Here is a 24619-nt window from a genome sequence, read left to right as displayed (position 1 = left end):
GCTCTCCAACAAGTGATTGTCATGGGGTGCTTTGTAAAAATCACCCTTCAGTGTAATCTGCTTCTGATGATGCCATCACAGAGTTCAGAAGGTTAAAGTAGGACAAAGTGCTAATTAATTCTTCTGGAGTAAGAATTCAATATATTTAAAGACAATACACCTCTACTTTGAGCATAGTTCGTGGCCTCCCTGTGACTGGGGACAGAATTTGACACCATCATGTTCAGCTCTACCTTCTCTGAGTGAAGTTAGCTTTTTAAATTTAGAATAATTAAGCTCTTACTGAAGATAAAATTCTCCTCTTACTACATTTGAAATGGGTTGTGTTAAGCCCTTGTGTACTATGTCTTTATTCATGGCCCTTCTTCAGGAGCAGGGACAGGCAGGTTTGTCCCTGAATTCTGCATTTAGGGCTTCAGGACTCTCATACTGCCCTGGGAGTGCTGACAACACAAACAATGAAATTATGGAAAACACTCTTTAAAACTGCTTCCCTGTACAGCCCAATTTTTCCAGGGTATTTGCATATTATTTTGCAAAGCTGATAAAAAAGCAGGTGTGCTCTTCCTTCAAGATTAATGCACACATTGGCTGTGAACATCATCTGCAACAACACCAGCATGGAGAAGAACAGCTCTAGTGCTTGTACCACTTGTTAAAACTGCTCATCTTTCCAAGATCTCCACATTAAAGCCATTTTTATTATTCCCATTAAAGTGAGCATGCATACAAATAGGGAAGAGGAAAAAGCCTTATGTCCTTTTTTTGCCGTTTTATTTTTCTTTTTAAAAAGTTTTTTGGCACTACATAGTTCTGTAAAGAATAGAAGTGACAAATTTTTAAACACATGAAATCCCCTTCTAATTTTTATTTTTTTTAGAACAATATATATAAAGTCTGAAGCAACCAAAGTATGAATACAGCTAATAGAAAATAAAGAACTTAATTTTAAAAATTCTCTCTCTTTACAGTTTATCAAGATAAAACAAAACACAATTCCCCTTAAAAATAGGGTAATAAAATAGATGAAATTTGTATCACTCAGTTTTGTGATACTAGTAAAAACTATAGTTCTTATCTATGTACAAATGATACAGTTTAAAAACAGTCTTAAATAATCTTGTATCTAAACGTGTTGCATTAAGATTTTAAATCAGAACCTGAATTTCTTCCTCCCCTCCCCCCACCCAGCCACAATCCCATCCAATTTCACTTTTTCTGTTGAATGTAATTCAGATTCAAGTGTGGGTGTCCTTGAGACAGAAGCGAGAACCGCTGGTTACTCTGCATCAGTGGACCAGCTAAAAGAAAATGGATTACAATTACTTCAGCAAACCACATATTTAACAGTGCTTGGCTATATTCAGTGTACTAATCTAACTTAGAAATAAAGCCATTTACTAGACTGACACAAATGCTCCCTGTACAACTAACCCATTTAATGGGACAATGCAGAATTACTTTAATCCTATCTCCAAAATTCCCTAACAGTCACAAACGCGTTATTCTGTTGCTTTACTTCAGTTATTTAACGAAAGTAATTTCAGGATTTTAAGTAAATTTAGTTTTCACTTGGAAACTCTGCTAGAGCCAATACATTAGATTTTGAAAAAGGATTTGGTGCCTGTATCTCTCATCTTACACCAGGTGGCCCCAGCAACATGGAAGCTGCACATCCTCCAATTTTACTAAAATTTGAACATTGTTTCTCTGGTAGTGGAGGTCTTTTTCCTACAGCTTTTCCCCATCCTGATGGGGATGCTGAACACGTTTACTTTCCAAACATCAGAGTTGAAATCAAGTCAGTCCTTCCCAGTTCCCTGATGAACTGAACCTGACCTAACTTTGCCATCAGCTGCTCTGACTGTGGGTGGGCTGGACTAAACCTCCAGAGGCCCCTTCCAACCTCCATTATTCTATGGTCTTGCAAGTTTTTATCTGTGTAAGTCATTTCACAAACAAGGTACAAAAGCCAAATCAAGTGAATTACGAGAAAAATTTCTTCATATTTTGAACACGCTCATGGGCCAATCAACCTCTATTGAAGCAGAGGCAGCTCTATAGTGAGCCAGCAGCAAAGAAAAAGAGGCTGGAAGTGCAACAGGCTGCAAAACTGGCTTGAATTTCAGCATTTTATTTTAACCCTTCCCTCCCACAAAGATTTTCATTTGTCAACAGAGGAAGCCGAAGCGCTGATTTGACTCTGGGATTGGTTATGATTCCAGGGAGCCTAGCGAGTGACACATGATTCCTTGGCTTTTAAAGCCTTTGAGACAGTACAGAGACATGGAGCATGAGCTGTTGATTCACATACTGGTTCTAGTACCTTGAGGGTAGAAAGGTTTGTTCGGTGGGTAGCTGGCATTTCCCTGCTGCATGTAGTTCTGAGGCATATTGTAAGGCCACGCTCCTCGGAGGAGAGGAAAATGGGTAGGGGTCCCATGGTCCCAAGGGACAGAAGGAGGGTTCATTTTACCAAACTGTCCTTGGAAACCCTGATCTAGTTTTCAATTGAAAGGGAAAAGCACATTGCAAGTTGAAATAATTAAACAGTAAGTCACAAATACAATTTACATCTTAAATAACAGTTTGCAGGGGACTTAATGCAATTAGTTTGATGTGCTACTTTTTTTTTTTTTTAATATACATCAGTAAAAATTACCACCTAAATCACTTCATTATTCACTGTAATAGAATTATTGGGAAGAGAGAGGATGAATCAATATTCAATTCAAGTGCTGCAATTTCACTACTTTTATGACTTTTTCATGATGAAAAACACAAGGTCTGAACAATGTTCAGAACTACTGTCTGATCCCACACAAATACCCACTCTCACTGACAGAGCTGTGACATGAAAGCTATTACCCTACTGCAAGAAATAATTCATATACACTGGAATTCCACTAATACTTACATGCTTAAGAAACTTGCTTTCTAATTCATTGGACTGACTTCAAATTTAGAGAGAAAATACAAACTTTGGAAATAAGTGTACCAATTGTAAAGCTACTCCATTGACAATTCTGACATCAGTGCAACATTAAATATGAGAAATCAAGCATCCAAGGAGGCAGGACCCACAACATGAGGCACAGCTCTGAAGTATGCATGAAAAAGAGTTGTTTGTCTTGATACTTCTAATGATCCTACTTCTGATCAGATGTTCACTGAAAAGAAAATTAAAGTAACTCCTTTTAAGTCAAAGTTATGTGAGCCAGGACAAAGCTTCCTCAAACTTAGTTCTCAAATTGTCCTGAGGAGGTAAAAAACCATGCTTCAAACAGACAGCTCATCTCTACTGTGCATTCACCTTAATGGCATCTAAGCCAAAAAGGAAATAAAACTGATTCAAATTCAAAGAGGAAAATTACTATGACTGGGAACTAGGAAAAGGAGTGTGATGAAGTTGGAAATCGAGGCAAGATGAGGGATGGGAAAAAATACTGTGACTGACAGCACACAGAGAAAGAATTAGAATTTATGGAGCTTGTCTGAAAGGAAGCAGCTACCTTAGTAAGGATATGTGGATTGGAAGGAGCTGCTTGATGGAAAGACAAAGCTGGAGAAGGATGAGAAGATGAGAAGATCCAAAATGGAGAGGTAGGGACAGAGAACACTGGAGACACAGAAAACACATGGGTACAAGTTCCTGTATCCTTTAAAATATATTCCCCACAAAGCTTTAAACAGAAAATCATGTATCTCCAGCACCTTAAGATATGTTTGAAGCCCACTGGTGAATTATTCCTCATCCAAAACTGTAGACTCGACTGAAAATCTACTGTTACTGATAATCATGTTATTAGTGCAGAGAATTCAGAATTCTCATTTTAGGATGAACAACTGCACTGGTACATTGGATTACAGATTTATTATTTTAAACATAGGAGGATTTACACATACAGAATAAATCAGAAGACTGCCACCATGATTAATGATGTAAAGGTTAACAGTTATAATTTAGGGGCTGCCACAGTTATTTTGCAGATAAAACTGAATGGGCTTTAATCATTATACACTTTATACGCTTTTCCTCAGTCTCAAACATACCAATGTACTTGGCATTGCTATGAGGCAAGAGGCTGTTGTGCACTTGTCACAGGAAAATGTATTGTCAGGAATCAACATCAAGATTATGGAAGTTAAATGTGGCAGGATAAGCCACAGGAAAAAACAGAATGGATAAGATCATATTATATTGTACTTCAGGTGAGGAAATGAATATTCAACTTGCACAACTGTAATTCTGCCAGGCTCCAAGTTCATGGTTGCAACCTCAGCATTTGTCTAATAAATTATTTAGTGATGTGTTGATCTTAGAGGTCTTTTCCAACTTTAATGTTTCTATGATTCTCTGATACAAGGAATCCATTATCTCTCAGCACATTCACAGAAATGTGAGTGATTCAAACAATGATGAGGAGGTTTCTCAGTTGAATGCAGGATTTCTCATTGTTGCACAGCCACTAATGGCAGACAGGACCAATGCCTAAAAGTTACAGTGACTGATTCTAATTTTTTTTCCTATGAAAACGTTAAGACAGGCAAAGACCATAATTTGATTTCTTAAGAATCACGATTTTATCAAACAAGTTGAAAGAGGTAGCTGTTCCTGTAACAGTTAACACTTGTACACAAAGTGGGAGAGGTTTGATACAACAGAGAAGAGTTACCTGAATTGCCCACAGTGCCATTGTTCACCAGTGAGTTTGGAGTCACAGGATTGTGCCAGTGTCCCTCATGAGAAGTGCTGGGGATTCCCATGGGCCTGGCAGCAGGCTGTGCAAAGATGATACTGGGATCATTCAAGCTTACACTGCTCTGGTTATTTGTGGTGCTGCTGCTGCCAGATCTCATAGAAAATGGAACATTTGTAGAATGAGGAGGGTTACCCGGTGCAGAGTGAATAACAGGCCCGTGAATAGGCCAAGAAGTGTTGGGAAGCTGAATTTGGTGGTGATGGTGCATCTGAAGCAGTCCCAGGTTATGCAAGGTGGAATACTGACCTGGGGGAGATTGGGGAAAGTTAAACAAAGGCAGCTGGACCTGATGGGGTGGCTGTGCACCCTGCTGTGGCTGAGGAACGTGCTTAGACTGGGATATTGATTGTGGCTGAGTCTGGTTAATGGAGGCTGGCTGAGAGGAATTCTGTGGGAATTGTTGAGGTTGTGGAGAGTAAGATGACTGATGCGAATCAGACTGGAGGAAACAAAAAAAGTATGTATTTCTGATTAGTTCACTGGCTATTTAATGGTGTTTTCTTTAATAAGCACCCACTGTATTAGACTATTTATAAAACAGCAAAGCACTCCCCAGCAACACTCCAAGCACTGCACCCAAGCTCCTGTTGTAAGTGCAGTTCAACTGACACTGACTTTCACCAACAGATAATTTGGGTTGTTAATGTGGCACATCCCACCATCAGAAACACCATTCTGAACAAATATTGGCCCCAAGCAACTCATTAGACTCCTCACACACTTGTTTCTGATTTTTAATCGTCTTCTCTACCCTACTTATGTATAGCCCAGTATCTCATTAACTAATTGCCTTACTTCTAAAACAGAGTGGTTCTTATTACTGCACAGTTTAAGTCATTCCAAAGTAAGCTCCTAATATTTCTTTCATTTTTAAATATCTGTTAAACAAGAAATGCAAATTCCAAAAACCCAGTTTCAACCTTCATATCCTGGTGTTATACCATGGCTAAAGGCACAGTAATAGCAATTATTACAGCCTTTGCAGAGCTCTTAAAAAGCTTTCCCTTTCACCAGCAAGAGAAACAGGCATGAGACTAATTTATCTCTTTGGAATTGCAACTGAACAGAGAAGCACTTCAAGAACTGGAGTGGCTGGGAAAAGAGTTACTCGATTAATGTGCCAACACTTAATGCCAGTATCTGGATTCCCCAGTCTGGTTTTAAGCACTGAGACAAGATGCTGATGGAATAAGTGCCTCCAGAGACATTCAAATGAGACAAGTACCTGAACTAGAGAGGAGGACCTGAATCTCAGATCTCATTTTCCCCTTGAGACTGACTCTTCTCTCCACAGACTACAGCAGCCAGCCAAGCTCCAAGAGCCTCAGCTGCTGTTGAGCACATGGAGTTCAAGATCTCTCCAGCTTGTCACTATCCCTGACTGCTCACCTGTCCATTTAAACTGGCAGTCACTTGTCTCCAACAACCAGAGGTGTCTGCAGGACCTGCCCATGCCAGAGCCTCCCCTCCAGCAGCATGCTGTGTGTCTGTGCCTGAGCAAAAGCTGGAGCCCAGAAGCTGGGATTGCTCCCTGCTGCTGTTCCAACTGTGCCTTTAGGAGTGCCTCCTATACCCTTCTAGCAAACCAGGAAGAGAAGGTAAAACCTGGGATTTGAAAGATGATTCCTAGTGTAACAGTTTAAATGTTATAAAAATAAAGCACATGCACTGGCTACAAACATTCCTACAAATATTAATCCACCACAAGCATGCACTGAATGTGTCAGCAGCAGGAGAGGAGGCATATTACACTCCAGCCTCTTGATCTGCACCCCACTCTCTCCCTCTCATTCTACCAATATTCCCCCTTCCCATTCTTCTCAACCAATTCCTGGACAGAACATATTCACCACGAAATCCTGGCCGAATGACAACCATGCAACACAGAGTCCATGACATCCAGGTGACACAAGAATGTGCACATGATGTGTCTGCCTCTGTGTGCACCCACATGTTCAGCTTCAGTTCCTCAGGCAGAAATGTAAGGCTCCTAAAAACCCTCCTGTATCATCTTCAGCCCTTCACTTAGATTAGGTTTGTATCAGTCCCTCTTTAGCAGCACACTCCAAGTCATAAGGTCTCAGTTACTGGAGCCAGCATTCCAATAAATGCTTGCTGATCAGTTAGGAAAGCAGCAAACAAAGAGCATTAGTGATCAGCAACCCTGATTACTATATTTGCTTACTTGCCAGCTTCATTAGCAGGCAATGGCTAGACTTCTCAGACTAACAGCTTAAAATAAATTGATTTCTGCTGTACTGTCTGCTCCAAAAATATTAAATGCCAGCAGTTGTATTTGCTCAAATACCCTCTGCTACCATCTCCAATCAGAAGCAGTTTAAACATACTTTTTGTAGCTCTATAGAGACTTGAAAAAAATCTAGATAAAACTATCAAAAATTTCCCCATTGTTCTGCTTGTGCTTCTAATATGCTCTGGCAGACTTTTCACTGAAGTATGACTCAGCTGTGCTCTGTGTCTGTACATGACAGTCCTCTAAGACAGATCTCATAAACCACAAAGAGTCATGGTTGTCACTAACTTAAGTCTCCAGCATGTTAACAATGAGCTTGCTTTACTCCCCTTAGTAACTCCAGAACACTGCCAGAATCATGAGAATTTGAAAGGCATCCTAGCTTAATCTGGCCTTTCAGAATCACAAGGTATCTCATCTCAAACTCAACTATGAGGTCTCCATACTGAAAAACCATAAATGCTCCCCAAGACACAGTACATCATAAATCACAATTCCACCAACTGGCAGAGTGCAACACCGTCATTATCAAGCCCCAAATCTGTTGAGATAAACCACGCAGGGCTGGTTTGCTGCAGCTCTGCCCCTGCACCCCCTGCCCCAGCACTTACACATTCTGAGGACTGCCTGGTGCGCAGGGGTCGCTCCACCTGCTGCTGGCCCACAGCCACCAGCTGGGAATTCACCATGCTCCGGACCAGCTGCGTGCCTGACCAAGGAACACAAGTGTTAATAAAACCCACGGGGTGAGAGAATAACGAGCAGAACTGGGAGTCAGCAAGACTTTAACTCTCATGTGACACAGAAGAGGTAAATCACTTTCATCTCTCCTTTAAGTGGAAACTTTTCCCTTTACTGGCAGCAGACAACATGAATAGGTACAGGAGCCAAGCACGAAGTCTATTTTTGAGTAAAACAAAGTCTAGCAGGAACAAGGCTCACCTTGCTATCAGGCAGGAGCTCTACTTTTATAGGTTTCCATATTACTGCTGTAAGCAGTGGCATTTTAAATAGCAACAGTGACAGCAGAAACTTCTAGGCAAAGAAAGTAAACTAAAAAAACCACTAAAGGATAACAGAATACAGAAGTAAGGTTCTTCTGAGGTTCACTTATGAATGCTTCCTCTACTTTTTCAACTACCACAGGCACCCAAGGGCCTAATTTGAATGAGTTTGCAATTAATCTTCTCTAAGTACTATCAGTAATTTGAAAGCTGGATTCATCTGTATGCTTTTTTTGAAGTGTTACTTAAAGAGCACTAATTTTTGCTGAAAATACTTTTACTTACCTCTCACAGATGATGGAGGGTTAGCTAACATTTGAGAAACATTTGGAAGAGGAAATGCATTCAATTATTATTATTGTTACTATTATTACTATTACTACTAAATGCACCAATTGTGAGTGGAAGACAAATAATGCAATACCCTGAAGTACACTGTATTTTACTGCTGAGCACATTTTTACCACCCATGCAAAGACTGTGCTCCAGGAGACTTTACTACCCTTGCAGAAAAGCAACACAGACTAAAATCTGTATTTGCAGTGATTGAAACATAACTTGAAGGATTATTTTTTTGAAGATAATTACCAAGTCTGTACAGAAACGTAGAGAAAATGGATCTCAGCTTTCAAATGATCCTAACATATAAACTAACTTACCTGGCACACTATTATTTCTCTGACGGGTTTGTTTGAATTCAGGACAATCTCTCCTTACATGACCTACGTCCCCACAGATGAAACACCTTTTCTCTCTTGTTTCTCTGTCATCTTCTTTCACCTCTTTTTCATCATCTTTCTCATTCTCCTTTTTCTTCAACCTGGACAATAATTTTTATTAGCAATATCAAAAAAAAACCCCCACACAAACACATAATCTCTGTAGAGCTGTTGTACTGTTGTGTTCAAAGGGAATGGTTACATAACCACCAGATGTACCAGAATACAAATATCTCAGGAATCCCAAAAAACACTTTCAGATTCTGGGCTGGTTAACAGCCTGTATAAACTTAATGATCCCACTGAGTCAGAATATACCCAAAACAAGAGAGGTGCACCTTGTTCATACAATCTCCCCCTCACTGGACAGGGCACATTTCTCTGTCACTGTCTGAGCCCAGACAGAATGTGCAACAAAGCACTGAGGCTCTTTCACACACTCAGATCTAATACAGCAGGAGAACTAGTGATCAGAAACCAAGAGAAGAAGTAAAGGTCTTTTTCCACAAGGGATCTGCAGGACTGTTAAATAATAATATTAATTTGTGAGCTGTATATACAATCTGAGAGAGATTCTGTGTGCCTGTGCGGTAGAAGCAGTTTGTGTGAAGAGCAGATCACAACTCCTTTTCCTGAGGCAGATGTAGGGAAAGAGGTGATGCAATTCCATGTGCTAGTACTTGTACAGAGAGCATCTGAAAGAAATAGTCCACCTGTGACCACAGGGCTCCAGTGCACTTTCATGTCTCTTGAACTCTCCTGACTGAACACAAGGCTGTAAATAAAGATTCTGTAGCAGGAAGAGACCAAGAATCCTTTGAAGACTGATGGAGCAAACAACTGAACATCAGGAGCAGATGAAAGAGCCCAGATTAATTTGCATTCTAAGGGGTTCAATAGGCTTTAGGAGGAGTCAGACAAGCTAGGCTGAGTGGGTCATTAAATAGCCAAAGCTGTTAAAAGTGAGGAGTACACATTTTCTGTACACAACTCCTACGAAACTCTCTTTGGAAACAATGACCTGCACACACCAGGGACTCCTTTTGCAGGAGTCCTGGACCCAAAATTCCTAAATGAAATTAATGTACGAGTGCAAGATCACCAAGTGACTGGCACTAATATGATGTTACAGAAATGCACTTTAACTTTATGTACATTTTAACTAATCCTGGAGTTTAATAAAGGAACTTTTACCTGCCTTGCAGATGTATCTTATCAGATCTATACCACAATTCAAATTCAACAATGCCCTCTGAACATGATCACTACAGGAAATCCATTTTAACACATGATAAATTTTGCATCCATCTGAATGTTTACACTATAAAAAGATAATTTAGTGATCTAAGTTTTAGTTAAGCTCAATTACATATTAACACACTATAGACTGTTGATTTTACTTTGTGTTCTTCCATAAACTCTTCAGATTTAAAGAGGTGATCAGAAACTGTTTTAAGAAAATAAAAAAATAAGATGGGAAATTGAGGATCAGATATGAAGCTTTGATTTTCTCTGCAATTTAGCAATTTTTCATTTCCATTAATCTTCAAATATCCAAATCCCTCATGATTTAATCTCAAAGATTTCATGATAGCTTTGTGTATTACTTACCTCCTCCTCTTTGGACAGTCTTTCATGTAGTGACCAATTTTTCCACAGACACGACAACATCTGTCATTGGGTGCCAATTCCCCATCTGTCAGCACTTTTGAGTCAAAAAAGTATTCCTATCAAAACACATCAGACAGATAAAAATGTATCAACCATTCACTTACAATACTGAAGAATGAAAGTCAAATTGTCAGCTTTCATCTCCTATTGCTCCCTGAATGTCACTGCTTCTGAGATTATGCCTGGTCCTTTTCTTCCCCTGGATAATGGCAGCTTTTTCAGAGATTTGGAGCAGTTTGGGCTAAAAAGGGTCTTAGGGACAGAGGCTGAATCTGCAGAACAGCCTGTCCAGGCTCCAGCCTGCTGCCCACCTTTTGCCTCCCCACAGGCTCTTCAGAGAGCAAATTTTCACCTCAGATCTATTTTGGTAGCTGAGTCACTGCTTGTGCTCTTTCCAAAGCAGCCAGTGTCCCTTCCCAGGTGACATGAGTGCATCCCTTCAGACAGAACACAGCTCAGGTGGGAAGCAGATGCAGCACCTGCAGGCTGCCCTGTGTCCCTCCCCTCCCTGGCATTTGCTCAGGACAGCTGCAGTTCTGGTGTGTGTCAGCACAAAGGCCACAGCTCACAGCCTCTGAGCAACAGAAATACTGTGAAAATCTGTCTTGCCTGAAAGACTGAAACTGCTACAAACTCAGAAACAAACCACACATAAAGCAGGATAATGGAGAAGATAGGGAAGGATACAAGGAATTAAAAGCTTTCAAAAGATTTTTAAATCCTTTAAAAACTCAAGTTCTGTTGAATGCCATTGGGAGAACAGTCCTCTAAACTGTTTTAGAAAATGTCTTTCTATGTTGGTCTTAAAAATGCTACAGTATTTTATTTGCTCATATTAAAAAAAAATACTTGTCTCTTACACATCAATGACTGGACCTTGTAGCACAGAGCAGTCATTTCTCCAAAATTATATTGCAGGGACACATTCCTAACCCTGACTCACTATGCAAATTTTAAAGGTCAAGTGTTAAAAAAGAAAAAAATCAATCATCATCCTTTTCCTTGCTTAAGCAGTAATCCTTACTATCTCCACCAAGTGGAAAAATAAACAGAATGGAACATCTCTTGGATCTGTTTTCTTTAGCTGCATGAAGAGCCAGTAAGGTTCCTAGAGCTTTTCTGACTTTTACAGCCAACTTTGCAGTTTTCTGCAATGCTTAACATCATACAGTAGGAGGTTTTATAAAAAACAAAACACAAATTAAGCTTACTTTCCCCAAACCTGCCAGTCATACCCATCACCCATCCAACCACTCCTCTGAATTTTATATTCCAGGAGCCCAATACTAAGCTATACATAAAGTATAATTACAGATATTGTGCATACCAAATTGATAAATACATAGAAGAAATTTGCATTAATTCAGTGGACAAAGCAAATTAAAGAACATACTAAAAACTCTGAGAACTTACAGCTTCTCTTCCAACAGCTGGGTAGAATGGGGTACCAAATAATTTTCTCCCATTGATAAAGGCCTTCATTATGAAATTGGTCACTATTGAAGAAAGACAAAGTTATTGGAAAACAACAGAAAAGGCACAACTCCGCGAACATTAATCATTAGTAGACATTAATAACTTACTTTTCCTAGAGACTCCAGCACCCAGATTATGATTCAAGTCAAAAGGATCTGCACAAAGAAGGGGGAAAAAAATCAGAGTTGGAAAAAATAAGGTGGAACTGAATTTTTCATTTTAATGCAGAGAATTCCATTTTAAATGCATTCAGAGTAGATTAATGCATTCACAGAGTAGATTAATCACAAAGCACTGCTGAGAGTTACAAAACTGTGACTAACCATAATACAGTAAGAAGAACAATTCACTGACATTTAGTCAAAGTTATGAGTCTCATCAATTCTGTGAGCTGTAGGACTTGCAAACAATGTTTCTTTTTAACACACTGACTGGAGTTTCCTCACATAAAGATCCTGTGCAGAGAGAACAGCCTCTCCAGCAACAGTTCCTCACTCCTCACGAATGGAAACTCATTTCAGCAGAGCAGTACCTTCGATTGCAATGCATTTGGATGTCCACTGCTTCTCAAAGGTGGTGAGCAGCTTCTTCTGCCGGATGCTGATCACGTACTCCTTGAAGTCGAACTCCTCGGTGTAGAAGCGCAGCAGCCCCAGCCAGAGCTCTCCCAGAGACTCAGTGTTCTTCCCAAGAGAGGGCAGACGCTTCTTCTGCATGCGGTTCAAGACAGTTTATTCAGCTGCAGCTACTGCAGGGCTGCTTCTCCTGAAATACCTCTCTAATTACAAGTTTGTCTACTATGAATGGTCTCTTTTCGTTAAAAGTCACTACAATTAAGACTAAACCTGGACTATTTTTAAGAATAAGAAGTATTTTTCCTGATTTATGTTATTTAGAAATGACTTAAGCCAAGCAAAAGCAGAAACTTGTTTTAGCAAAAAAGGACTCATTTGGGAAGCTGCAATACTATGGATATGGAAGTTTAATTAATAATCAAAATTAATCTTGTATATATTACACTGTTAAAAATTTATTACTTTTCCTGAAAAGCAAGTTTTAAATTTTAGCTGCTCTTCTGGAATTAGAATATTACCAGTTCTTCCATGTCATCAAAGAAAAACGCATTCCATCCATCCACCATTCTCTGTGGAATCTGTTTGCCATCAAAAATCTGCCAGAACAGAGAGTGACAGTTACCACTCGATTTCAAAGTCGCTGTGAAATACTTGCAGCTCTTTTGGCAAAATTAATATAAAAATATAAATACTTCCGTTTTAATGATTACTTCTTATACAGACAGAACTTCCCATTGGTAAAAAGTTTGAAAGTCTTTTTGCATTGTTGCTGTACCTCTCAAATTATTTGGATATTTAATTTTTACTTGTTATTTGCAACTAAGAAAACACAACTGAATTACCTTGTCAAGATTCCAACATTTCTCTTGCCCGCAGAGTCTCTAAGGAGATTTTATATGATTTCTATTACATTCTGACTTTAGCACAGCCAAGGGGAAATTCCACTGTTATTTAAATGCACTCTCGGGGTAGCAGTAAAATAAAAACCCCCAACCACTACTAAAGTATCAGATACTAAAGTATCAGCAAGAAAGTCTATGAGTCTCAACTGCAGTGCTTAAGCCAATTTTCTTCTTGCACGAAGAAACCAAAAGAGGCAGAAAGGGATAATTTTCAGATGTGTTTGGGAGTTTCAGAGTGTATCCAGGAAGAGGCAATAACTGAATAATTAGATTCTCCCCATCCATACAATTGGGGTGCAGAGCTTTTATTTTCTTAATAAAGTTTCCTGGCACATGGAAACATTTCTTTAAAGTTGTACCACAATGTCAATTATCTTCTTTTCCCCTCATCAAATAATAAAATAAACTTTTTCTCTTACAGATAAAGTGTTGAGCAATAAATAATGCTTCTGACAATAACTGGTTGAAGAGCTGGACTCACATTTCAAGAGCATCTGGTGCAGTCTCATAATTACAATTCCCTTCTCTCCATACCACCTGCCAACTTTTTGCTATCCTGTTCAGCATATAAATATCATCGTAAGACCAAAATCCCAAAGTAAATGTAATAGCAGAACTTAGGCACAACAGACTCCCAGTTTTGATCTAATTTTCTTGCTAAGTTTTACCTACTAAAACCAAGAGGGAGTTAAGAACCTGCTGATTAGAAAGGCTCCATATTTCATTTATCCCCCCTGATCCTAAAATCCTAAACTTCTCATATTTGGCTTGAAGAAAAACTGCATCTATTTTCATAGCCTTATTTTCTGAACCTACCTCCTGAAGAACTGGAATAACTGGTGGATTTCTCTGCTGCAGAAAGTACAAAACCATAAGAATGTAGGCATAGGAAGAGAGACTACCACGGGATGCATCACCAATATCGCAGCGCTGAAAAAACACATTTTAAACAAAATGCTGAATTTACATTTTACTGTTCAAGACTAACAACTATGTCAGAGAGCAAACAGAAATCCCCTAAGTAACAGCAAATACATTCACCTCGTAATTAAAAATTGTTTTATGAAGCCTAAAAAATAAATGCACCCAAGAGCCAACTGCCATCTGGCAAATCCACAGCATAATTTGTTGAACATAAAAACAGAAAAGCTTTTCATAGCCAAAATACTTTAAAAAAAATTATAATGTGACAAACTGAAAAAGCAAAACCCCAAAACATAAATCCCAGGTTTCAATACCATAAAACTTAATTTTCCTTAACTCATGCTGCAAGAGATGTTTCTATGATTCCTTATTATTTTGGTTCCCCTTCCCCTTTTAAAAATTATTTCATTAACAACAAGTATTTCCATGTCGTACTGGCAGTGCAGGCCATACGTGGCATTTTGCAGGCAAACATACACATGCCTAATTAAACCATGGTGCAGCCTGCACAACACAGTGCAAAACAAACATCCCTGAGCAAGTCAGGGAGTTGGAACCAGATGAGCTCCAGGTCCTTCCAACCCCAGCCTTTCTGTGACTCTGATCACTGAATTATCTCACTAAGCTTGAGTATCTCATTACTGTATAACCTTTCCACAGCACCTGCTTCTAAGCTATCCTGTGTTTCAAGCCTGTGTCATATCAAACAACACATTTTTAACCTCCTAGGGCTGGAAAAAACAGGGATTTGCAAATTACTTTCACATTAGCAGCAGCAGTGACAGCTGTTCCTGGGTTTTTTGCCAATGCAAACAGAGGAGGAGGCATTTTGTTTAGAAACAGAGTATTTGTATAGCTACGTAGTCACTTCCATACATTTACATTCAGGAGTGTGTATCTCACAACCTGCATATTTCATCTTTGCAGTAATGTTTCTAGAACATGCACAATAGTATGCAGTGCTGCCAAGAGCATGTAAGGTTCATGATTATCAATACAAGGCATTTTTTAATGTGGACACAGAAGAGACAAGGCAATACTGTTCACTACTGTGACCACATCAAGAAAAAAATCATTGCTAGTCTCAGTGACAGTATAATAAAGATGCCCATTTCATTCTGGCACAAAGTTATTTTATTCATCTTGATGTATTTTATTACATGAACATCTGGTAGCATGATGCACCATCTCTATAAGCCATTTTTTATTTGTCCCAGTTCCACTAAGCTTTCTTTGGATGTGAATAAAAAGCAATGCCACGTTTCAATTACCAAAGGCTGTACAGTATAACACTTTGATAGAATATCATAAGATGCAGGAGATCTGACATCTCCAAACTTTTAAAGTCAAATGTATGCCCTAAGCACATCACATACAGGCTCAGGCATTCATTCATCACCCATACCTACCTAATCCTGATTTTTATACTAAGTCAAACAAGGCAAGTGTGCCAGAAGAAAGCAGCAGTAATCTCTGGGCTGGTCCCAGATTTGAAAACTTGGGAAGCCCATGTATATCCACATGCCCCTAAATCTTACAGTTACCAATTTTTCTAGTTTTGCTTGGGGCTTGGGTGGGGTATTTTGTTTGTTGTAATTGCAGCTGGTTTGAAACTGAAGAAAAAAGGGGAAGTTTTCCTTTCATCAGCTTCTTCTTACACAGAAATCTTTCAACAGATAGCAGAAGGTACCAGGATTTGATTTTGACACACACAGTCAGATGGAGCACAGTAAGCTTAGCAAAGTGCACTTCATATCAACAGCATTCTGTCTCCTCTCCAGTTGGTATTGGCAAAAGACAAACTCAGTGGCTGCAGCAGCAAACACTGTATTGTACAAATAAGCACCTTCTTTTTATATTACCTTTGCAAAAACTTTCATGGTGTAGCCCAGATATTGCACCCTGGGATCGATAGCTGCGTAGGTAGCCAGCATCCTTGTGTTATGCTGTGCCTGGAAAAAGGGGAAAAGAAAATTAAACTGATGTCAGGGTGAGCCAATTATGTAAGAAATTGTGCAATTTCACAGTGTCAGGTGAAAGCTGGAATGAGCTGTGATGGCACACAGGCCATGGTGGATGTGGCATTAGTGGCTTTTTAGAAGTATCCCCAAAAGAAGACTTTCTGTGCTGTAACCTGCTGTGCCATCAGGTCATACACAGCTGCCCAGGCTGAGGGTGTGGGACACCAAATTTAAATAATGTAGAAGAAAACCACAAACACACAAAAGCATTCTCATTCTGGTTTCAAAATTAGTCCTTCAAACTGTTGTTTGGGTAAGATAGAAAGAATTTTAAAGCTTTCTTTGAACACAAAAGGACACAAGCAGATGCTCACCAGTGTATTGTATAAACTGATGTCTCCTTCCAAGCCACTCCGCCTGTGCTCAAACTTTACTATAGGCACTTTGGCTGTTGTTATAGGCAGGATGTTCCTCAAACCTGGGGAAGCAACACTTTAGTACATAAAACATTTCCATTAACAACATTTATAGAAAATGTAACTGCAAAACTAGTAAGACTTTAAAGCACCTACCTGGATGCTTCTTAAGAACTTTTGCCAAACCTTCTATTATTTCTTTACAGTTTAATTTCTAGGAAAAACAAAGGTCACAGCTTCAGACATGGATCCTGTTCCAATAAGCACATTTACTATCACATATATTTCATAGATGAAAAGTCTATGTACAAAAAGGAGCAAGCACTAAGCCAGCACATGAATTTACACAAACTTAAATGCTCTCTGTGGACATCCATAGTACCCTGTGTCTTAAGGCATTACAAGTAAAACAGGCTGGACCTTGCTTCAGTTGTGCAACAAGCCAATGTGTAAATCCTACCTGTCCTGTGTACAGAAACCTTAACTAAATTAAAAAACCTTAACGAATCCTTGAATTGAAAACAGCAGATTTTGTGAATTTCAAAACTCTTACCTCTGCATTTTCATGACCTTCCAATGTCATGCAGATATCTAGATCACTGTCCCGAAATCCAAACCCATTCTTTGAGGAGCCAAATAAGCAAAGCCTGGCTTTGTCTGATTAAAAGAATAGACAAGAAAAAGGTAAATTCTTTTACAGTTCAATGATAAGTGCTTAGTATTAAATATTGCTTAACTCTGATGTGCAGGTGCCCATAAAAATGAACTTAAAGAGAGAGCTTACATTGTCATTTCAAAGACCTCAGCTTTGATAAAGGAGGAAGCACAACACTTCAGAAATTATTTACAGAAAGTAAAGCAGGATAAAGACTTATTTTATGTAATTTTTTATGACTGGACTATACTACAGTTACTGTAATCATTAAATGGCATCTCTAAATGTGGTGCAATGTTTTGTGGTATACAACTGCATTTTCCTGCTTTTAATAAATCAAAATAATGTGCAAACCAGTCACCAGCACAGCTCTACCCCACAGATAAGACAGAGCTACTCCTAGGCTAGCCAAAGCAATATTTCTGGTTCCATTCAGAGTTTATCTAGGTTACATATTTTTCCTGTGACTAGGTAAATTTGGTCAATGTGATTTTGTAATCATAACATACTCTTCAAGAAGACACAAGCAGTAAGATTACAATACTTTATAGAACATTCTTTCCCAATTGTTTTGTTTACATTTTTGTTTGAAACACAATATTACTAAGTATTTCTATTCTTGGATGGCAAAATTATGTTGTTCAAACAAATTCTTTCCTAACTGCAAAGAACACATTCATCTGTTCAACTGAAATTAATGCTAAGAAAATAGATCTAACACCTATTCACAGCTTTTTTTCCAAAACTTTAATAGAAACAGAAACTTTCAGTCTTTACATTCTGGACAACATGACTGAAGAAAGCTTTCTCAAGAATCACCACCTAAGGTTACATACCATTATACTCTTTTCGAATAAATCTCTCCAAACTTGCCAGTATTTGTTCTCTGTTTTGTTGCTCAGATAAAGGAGGGGATAATTCATCTAAGTAAAAACAAATTAAAACACAGTCAGACATGACATTCAGCACCTCAAGAATCTTTTTCAGCTAATTAAAAGATTGGATTTTTTTGGTTTTTTTTGTTATGCTTGCTTTGCTTAAATCTGTGGTTTTCTTTTTATATCATTAGAGTCTTCAGGATTTTATTTTAAGACATCCAATTTTTCTACCACAAAATGCTTGGTGGGCACCTAGCATCCAGCCAAGGTTAACCTACCACAGCACCCCCAAAAGATGCCATAGAATTTGATAAGCACAAAAATTAGTTTTGCCCAGAGCCTGATTCCTGGTAGCTTTTTACAAACCCAGTGAAAAATTCCATGTAACATCAGTTTCTCAAATTTTTTATAAGGTATCACAGCCATGAATTATCTGAAATTAAAATGCTTGACTTGTAGCCTAGGGGACCTGAAAGAGCTTCTTCCTACTGAATTGTGAATAACTGTAAGTAAGTAATTTAACTCTGGAGTTTTTAAGTCTTCCAGGTTACAGATCACAGTATACAGGGGAGTACAAACACTTTTTGAACTTACCAAAACATCTTTTACACACTATATCAAGTATGTCCCGAAATCTGTCTGTCATAGGTGGTAGTGGTTTTAGATCAATTTTCTTGAAATCCTCTGGGCAATCATTTTTGGAATGTCCATCCCGTTTGCAGATGCTGCATACTATAGTTGGTGGCTTTTTTGGGGGGAAAAAAAAGGAAAATTCTATTTGTGTACTTAAAACAGACCTAACATTTCCAAGCAACCAAGAACATTTAACATATGAACAACAACAGAGCCTCGACAAAGAGTGGAACACCTCTCAGTTCTCACACTGCCTAAAAGCACCTGGAAATTCTACAAGAAAGAAGGAGAGGAAAGGTAGAAATAACCCACAAATAACCAGAAAGAAACCCAGATTTTTTGTGTGTGGAAATCAAAAAGCTTAAGAGGAGGGAAACAGATTATTTAATCCAAATGTCACACTGGGTGATGTTTCCAGTCCTGACTAACAGGTACTCTACAAAGGCCAGAGCTCCCACCCATAACCAAGACTGAAACAATCCCTGTGGGAATCCCACCATCCCTCCACTCCTAGATTTAATGACTTCAAAAAGTAAAGGCCTGGTGATACACGACCAGCACTGCTCACCTTTCCTGAAGTAAAAATAAACTTATCAAACACATAATGCATTTCCTCTGTAGAGAGCCTGCCTTCCTCTTTGAGATCCTGTGTTTCCAGCACTGCTTTGCAGCTGGCCGAGGTAGCTGGGGCTCCAGTGCACGTCGTCTGCGCCGACGGCTCCGTCACCAAAGCCTGCCTGCTCTCAGCATCAGAAAACTCATTACTGGAACTGGTGTCATCAGCCTGATGTGCACTGCAGGTACAGTGCTGGCTGAGCTCACCCTCAGTCAGACACACTGGGATTTCCAAATCATCCCTCTCTTTAGGTGATTTTTCCTTTAATTCACAGCATTCATTGGAAATAAGGGATAAAGCTTCTTCTTTGTCTTCCTCGTAGCTAGAGTCTAATGTTGAAAGTAGCAAAGAGTCCATATTCTGGGAATTACAGCTTTTGGCTACAGCTTCTGCCACTTGATTACATTCAACTTCATTCTCTGGTATGTTACATCCACTTTCTGTGACTTCTTTATCTACAACATCTTCCCCTTGTGGAAGGCAGCAGTTTGCTACAGGCTCTTCAGATCTTGTGGATTTCTTATTATTTATTTTCCCTTTTTCCTTTTTCTTGGTATCTGGCTTGGATTTAATCCCATCTTTACTTTGTGGACATGCAAAATATTTATATGCTGTCCTAAATCGCTCCAGGATGTACTCAAATACCATCTGGCTATTTAGACTTCGTGCAACATTCCTCTTTAGTGCAAAAGGATCTGGGAAGAAAAAGAACAATTTAATTAGTAATCTCCACATTTCACAAAACAGCTGAAATCCCTAAGTTATTATAGGGCAGCTAAGGAGATATTCTTATATTATAATCCAGAACTGTATTTGGATATACTTGGAGAATTAAAGACTCACAAGTTTTTTCAGAATTCTTCCATATGAAACACACCCACGTGCAACCATGGATGGGTGACTATCATAAACAATTCTAAAACGTGTTACTCAAAAGTAAAACTACTAATTATGGCCAATTTTTAAACTAGAAATTATAATAAACACACAAAGGCAAAATAAATAGAGGCCAGCCAGAACCTTTATCCTCCACTGAAGAAAGGTTTTCATTTCCCTTAAGAAATTAATTTGTCTAAGAGTAACAGCAAGGATGTTAAGGACTGTATGAACCAATCTCACCAGGATCCATTCTTAGTCCTTCCTAACGATTTCTAGATCAAACATGTTTTCCAAGCAAAAAGAGCTCCTGCATAGTTGCTATAAGTTTGCCTGGAAGATAGTATCAAACTGAGATTCTGTTACTTTGTAACATCAGCTACAAACTTAACATTGGGGAAAAAAGGCAAAATGAGAAATAAAAAAACAAAGCAAACAGCAACACAAATAACCCAACAACAGCAAGTGTCAGAACCTGGTTTTCTGAAATTATTTCTCATTTCTTCCTCAGTGATTTGTCCTGTCACCTTACATCCCACATGTTGAATTAATAATTCCCTACTTTTTCTAAACTCTAGCTAAAAGTCATTGAAGAAAAGAATTGGGAGAGGAAATAGTCACAGGAGTGATCTCAACATCCATTACTCAACCTGTGCCTCGAGAATTCATTGCTTGTTTTTCTGTTCTACTTTTCCTTCTCACTCTTCTTGTACCTTATTGACTCATCCTTCAATGTACCTCTGCACCTCATTCTCTGTCTGTATGATTCTCTTTGTCCTCTCCATCGCCTCAAGTGTTACAGATAAGCCACTTCAGCAACATCTCTAGAAAGTGTTCAAAAGTCATTATTCATGCTTTTATAACAGTATCACCTTACATGGCTTCTTAGACTTCCTCAAATACCCAATTTCTCTGTTCTTAAGGCCAATTCAGAATGCCATACATTGCTCTGTAACTCTGTGACTTTCCCTGCTTTTTAGACAGAGAAAACTTGTCTTTAAAGAGACTAAACTGCTGACAAAGTACGTATATTTTAAAAGTTTATTGTCCAGATTCTTGTAACAGATTTGCATGTTAAGCAAACAGGGATGCAAATGCAGGATGACTCCAGAAGTGGGAAGGGATGAGCCTACCTTCAATGGCTATTCGCCTCTTAGGCCAGTTTTTATTCTCTCTGGTTAAGAGCTCTTGTACCCGTATGCTGATGACATATTCCTCCAAAGCAAATTCCAGTGTGTAAAACTTCAAAAGTTCCAACCACAGTTGCCCCAGTGAAACTTGGTGAGGGGTTTTGAATGCTAAGAGAGACTGAAAAACAGGGACACAAGTGCTCAACTGCAGTAAGAATTAATATTCCTCCCTTTTTTGTCCTGATTCCATCCAACATCAATGTTTAAAAATAAAAATATAGGGATGAGAGATAGCAAATGGTTTTCAATCAAATAAAGTCAGGACTTACAATCCCATGTTTCTCTTTTGCATTGCTTTGGTTGTCCACTTCTGAGCTTGTTGCCTTCTTGCCACCACCTTTTTGTTGTTCAACTTTAGCTTTGCTTTCTGCTCCACCAGAGTTTTTTGCTGCACCATTTGTGGGTGGTTTGTACTCCCACCTCACAAATTCTTCATCTTCCACCCCTTTCAGCTGGTGGTCATCTGGCCTCTTGGAATCAAAGCCTTCAATCTAACAAGAATTAAAGTGGCTCTGAAACAGGACTGTCTATAATATACACAATTAACAGTTTTCAGCAAATGTAACACTGACTACTGTGGTGTTCACATCCCTCAGGATTAACAGATGTCAGAGACAGAAATTCAGAGAAATGAAGAAAATAATTGCCTTTTCTCCAAAACACAGATGATACAACCACACAGCCTGCTACAAGTGCCTTTTAAAAAAGTCTTCAGAATCATCAAGCATCATCTGTGTGAGCAATAAGTACCAATGCATTTTATTTATCATTTTCTTTGGCAATCAAATTCTGCATTTTTATCAGGTTGCAAAACACAGAAATAATGCCAACAATTTAATAATAAAGTTTGTGTATTATTAAATCACTTACCCAATTGCCCAAATAGGACGGTAAAATACGTGGTTTTCTTTGTTGAAGAAAAAATATCACCATTAAGGCAAAGGAATATGAAGGAATCCCACCTTCAGCCTGACAGTCAATGTGACAGAGCTGTAAGAGAAGAAATAATTAATTTTTCTGATGTAATACCAGAATTTCAGTCTACAAGCTATTATAAAAGGACAAATACTAAAGAAATGTGAGAAATAAGAGTGAAACACAAAATGCTGTATCTCAGGAACTGCAGTGGTCATGCCATGCCACGTACAAACAAAATACAAACTGCAGCAATTCATACAGCACCTTAAGGAACACTATCTTAGCATATATTATTCCTTTCAGTTTCACCACATTCTGTCAATGTGGGACATATTTATGCTTCCATCTAGAATTTCAGTCTACTCTGAAATGTGTTCTTGTACAGTGGCATCTCACATATGGAGGTGGGGTGAAGCAGTGGCACCAAGTCCTTTCTACAGGTATATTCATGGTACATTATACACTACATTAAACAGAAGTATTGAGGATAATTCCATAACTTACTCTAGCCCAGTAGCGGAAAGCCAAAACCAAGGGAATGAGGACAGGCTCCAGTTTCCCAAGGGCAGCCAGCAGGTCAGTGGTAAGGCAAGCCACATCATTCCTAGCACTCACTTTACACGTCAAACCACTGCAATCACAAACCACAACAGACAAAGGGTTATTTATCACTTTATGATGCTTGGGGCAAGGGGGAGGTGAGGCATCACACCCACTGTAATAAAAACATCCATCAGTGTCTCCCTGTGTAAGAACTTGATTTTTTTTAACAAAAAGCTACAGAATATAATTACATTTTCTTTACTATTAACTTATTGACTGCATCTAGAAGTTACAGAAGTTCATTACAGTCAAAAATATAAAACAGTATTAAGAATTTGCTCTAAGTTTTGCTGTTACTTAATTAGGTTATCTTGCACAATTCAATTGCCAAATATATCATCTACATTCCAAATACTTTAATAAATTACTAAACTAATTAATACTTCAGACCTGCTGTATTAAGAGTTGGTAAACCCACAAAACAGCTTCTCTAAAAACTTTCCTTTAGCTTCTCAGAATGATTATTTCTATTGTGTTACAAACACAGGAAAAGGCAAGCCCACTCTTGTTGCATTTACTTTCCCAGAGTTTCAGTCCATACCTCTGGCCAGTCAAGAAATCATGTTTCATTTTGGTTGCTACTTCTCAGGAATTTACTGAAATTGTCAGATGATGTGTCCTTTCTGGCAATGTGTATCTTACAAAATGTTTTTAAAGCCTTGGCTTAAAACTGCTGGCAAAAATTTTAAATAACTGAAAACCACTCCACTTTTCCCCCAGTTAACTAAAAGGAGAATAGTAATGTCAGATTCCTACATCCAGTGAGTTCTGTGCAGCACAAAAACAAAAGTAGCTTTCTTTCTAGGTTACATTTCTGTGTATGAGCAGTTCCCTTTTCATACAAATGTTAGCTGAATGTTACAGTAATAGTTCTTGTCAGGAGTGCAGGCGAGCAGCTGCTATGAACAAGCAGAGTAGCTCATTAAAAGCATTTTTCAGTCACACATACCTCTTAACATCTTTGCAAAAGACAACAGGAACTTTGGCATGGAAATCTGACTCCACATCTGAGTAGACAGCTAAGCAATGAGGAAGAAAAAACACACTTTATTTCTGAGTTTCTTACAGTTTTCTCAATTCTGTCTTTAAAATTATTATATTTATACCATGATTTTTCAGAACAACTCAAATTAAGTGCTGCACAGCTAAGCAGTACCAACATTTTCTGGTTACTTTGCTCACCACCAGTATCACACAGCCAGGCTGAGTTCCTGACAGAAACAAGAGGCTACAAGTTCTAGAGCTTGGAACAGCTCTCACTCATGTAGATATGAAACTGGAAAGCAGCTTTTGAGTTTACTGCTTAGAATTCATCCTACAACAGGTTAAAACTTTTTGCTTTGCCATCTGACACTACTGCCCCAACTTCTGGCAACCTGAACTGGAGTAATGGGGCTGCCATTCTCTTGCTGCAGCTTCTCATCTCTCACTCACACAAGTACTGGTGTTCATAAAAATCACATTCATCAAAAATGTCCAGATACTTTGGTTGAAAATAAATCAGTTTTTCTGAGTTTACAGAAAAACTGAGCATAAAAACAACTAAGCAGCAGATGGAATGTTAAATAGAAATAAGATGCAACTA

General features: G+C 38.6%; 1 protein-coding gene across 3 annotated transcripts in view; it reads right to left on the bottom strand.

Annotated features, from left to right (window-relative positions):
• Positions 1–737: 737 nt before the first annotated feature.
• TUT4 (terminal uridylyl transferase 4) overlaps positions 738–24619 on the bottom strand; it is a 43775-nt gene continuing 19893 nt past the window's right edge. For 2 of the 3 annotated variants that reach the window (XM_063407077.1, XM_063407078.1), the window contains exons 8-30: positions 23984–24053; positions 22936–23062; positions 22384–22503; positions 21783–22004; positions 21457–21631; positions 19400–20142; positions 18793–18943; positions 18157–18243; positions 17219–17322; positions 16822–16879; positions 16624–16727; positions 16151–16240; positions 14181–14294; positions 12981–13058; positions 12420–12597; positions 11995–12042; positions 11825–11907; positions 10352–10467; positions 8681–8841; positions 7629–7726; positions 4677–5202; positions 2327–2500; positions 739–1301 (exon numbers count right to left, since the gene is read on the bottom strand). In XM_063407077.1, coding sequence (XP_063263147.1) covers positions 1210–1301; positions 2327–2500; positions 4677–5202; positions 7629–7726; positions 8681–8841; positions 10352–10467; positions 11825–11907; positions 11995–12042; positions 12420–12597; positions 12981–13058; positions 14181–14294; positions 16151–16240; positions 16624–16727; positions 16822–16879; positions 17219–17322; positions 18157–18243; positions 18793–18943; positions 19400–20142; positions 21457–21631; positions 21783–22004; positions 22384–22503; positions 22936–23062; positions 23984–24053 — 3719 coding nt within the window. In that variant the 3' untranslated portion in view covers positions 739–1209. Of the gene's footprint in view, positions 1302–2326; positions 2501–4676; positions 5203–7628; positions 7727–8680; positions 8842–10351; positions 10468–11824; positions 11908–11994; positions 12043–12419; positions 12598–12980; positions 13059–14180; positions 14295–16150; positions 16241–16623; positions 16728–16821; positions 16880–17218; positions 17323–18156; positions 18244–18792; positions 18944–19399; positions 20143–21456; positions 21632–21782; positions 22005–22383; positions 22504–22935; positions 23063–23983; positions 24054–24619 lie in introns of all 3 variants that reach the window. The other variant, XM_063407079.1, reaches the window with a different exon arrangement.

Source organism: Prinia subflava, chromosome 10 (genome assembly GCF_021018805.1).
Source record: "Prinia subflava isolate CZ2003 ecotype Zambia chromosome 10, Cam_Psub_1.2, whole genome shotgun sequence".
Lineage (NCBI taxonomy): Eukaryota > Metazoa > Chordata > Aves > Passeriformes > Cisticolidae > Prinia > Prinia subflava.
Note: the sequence above shows the minus strand (reverse complement) of the source record. Positions and strands in the feature narration are given on the sequence as shown.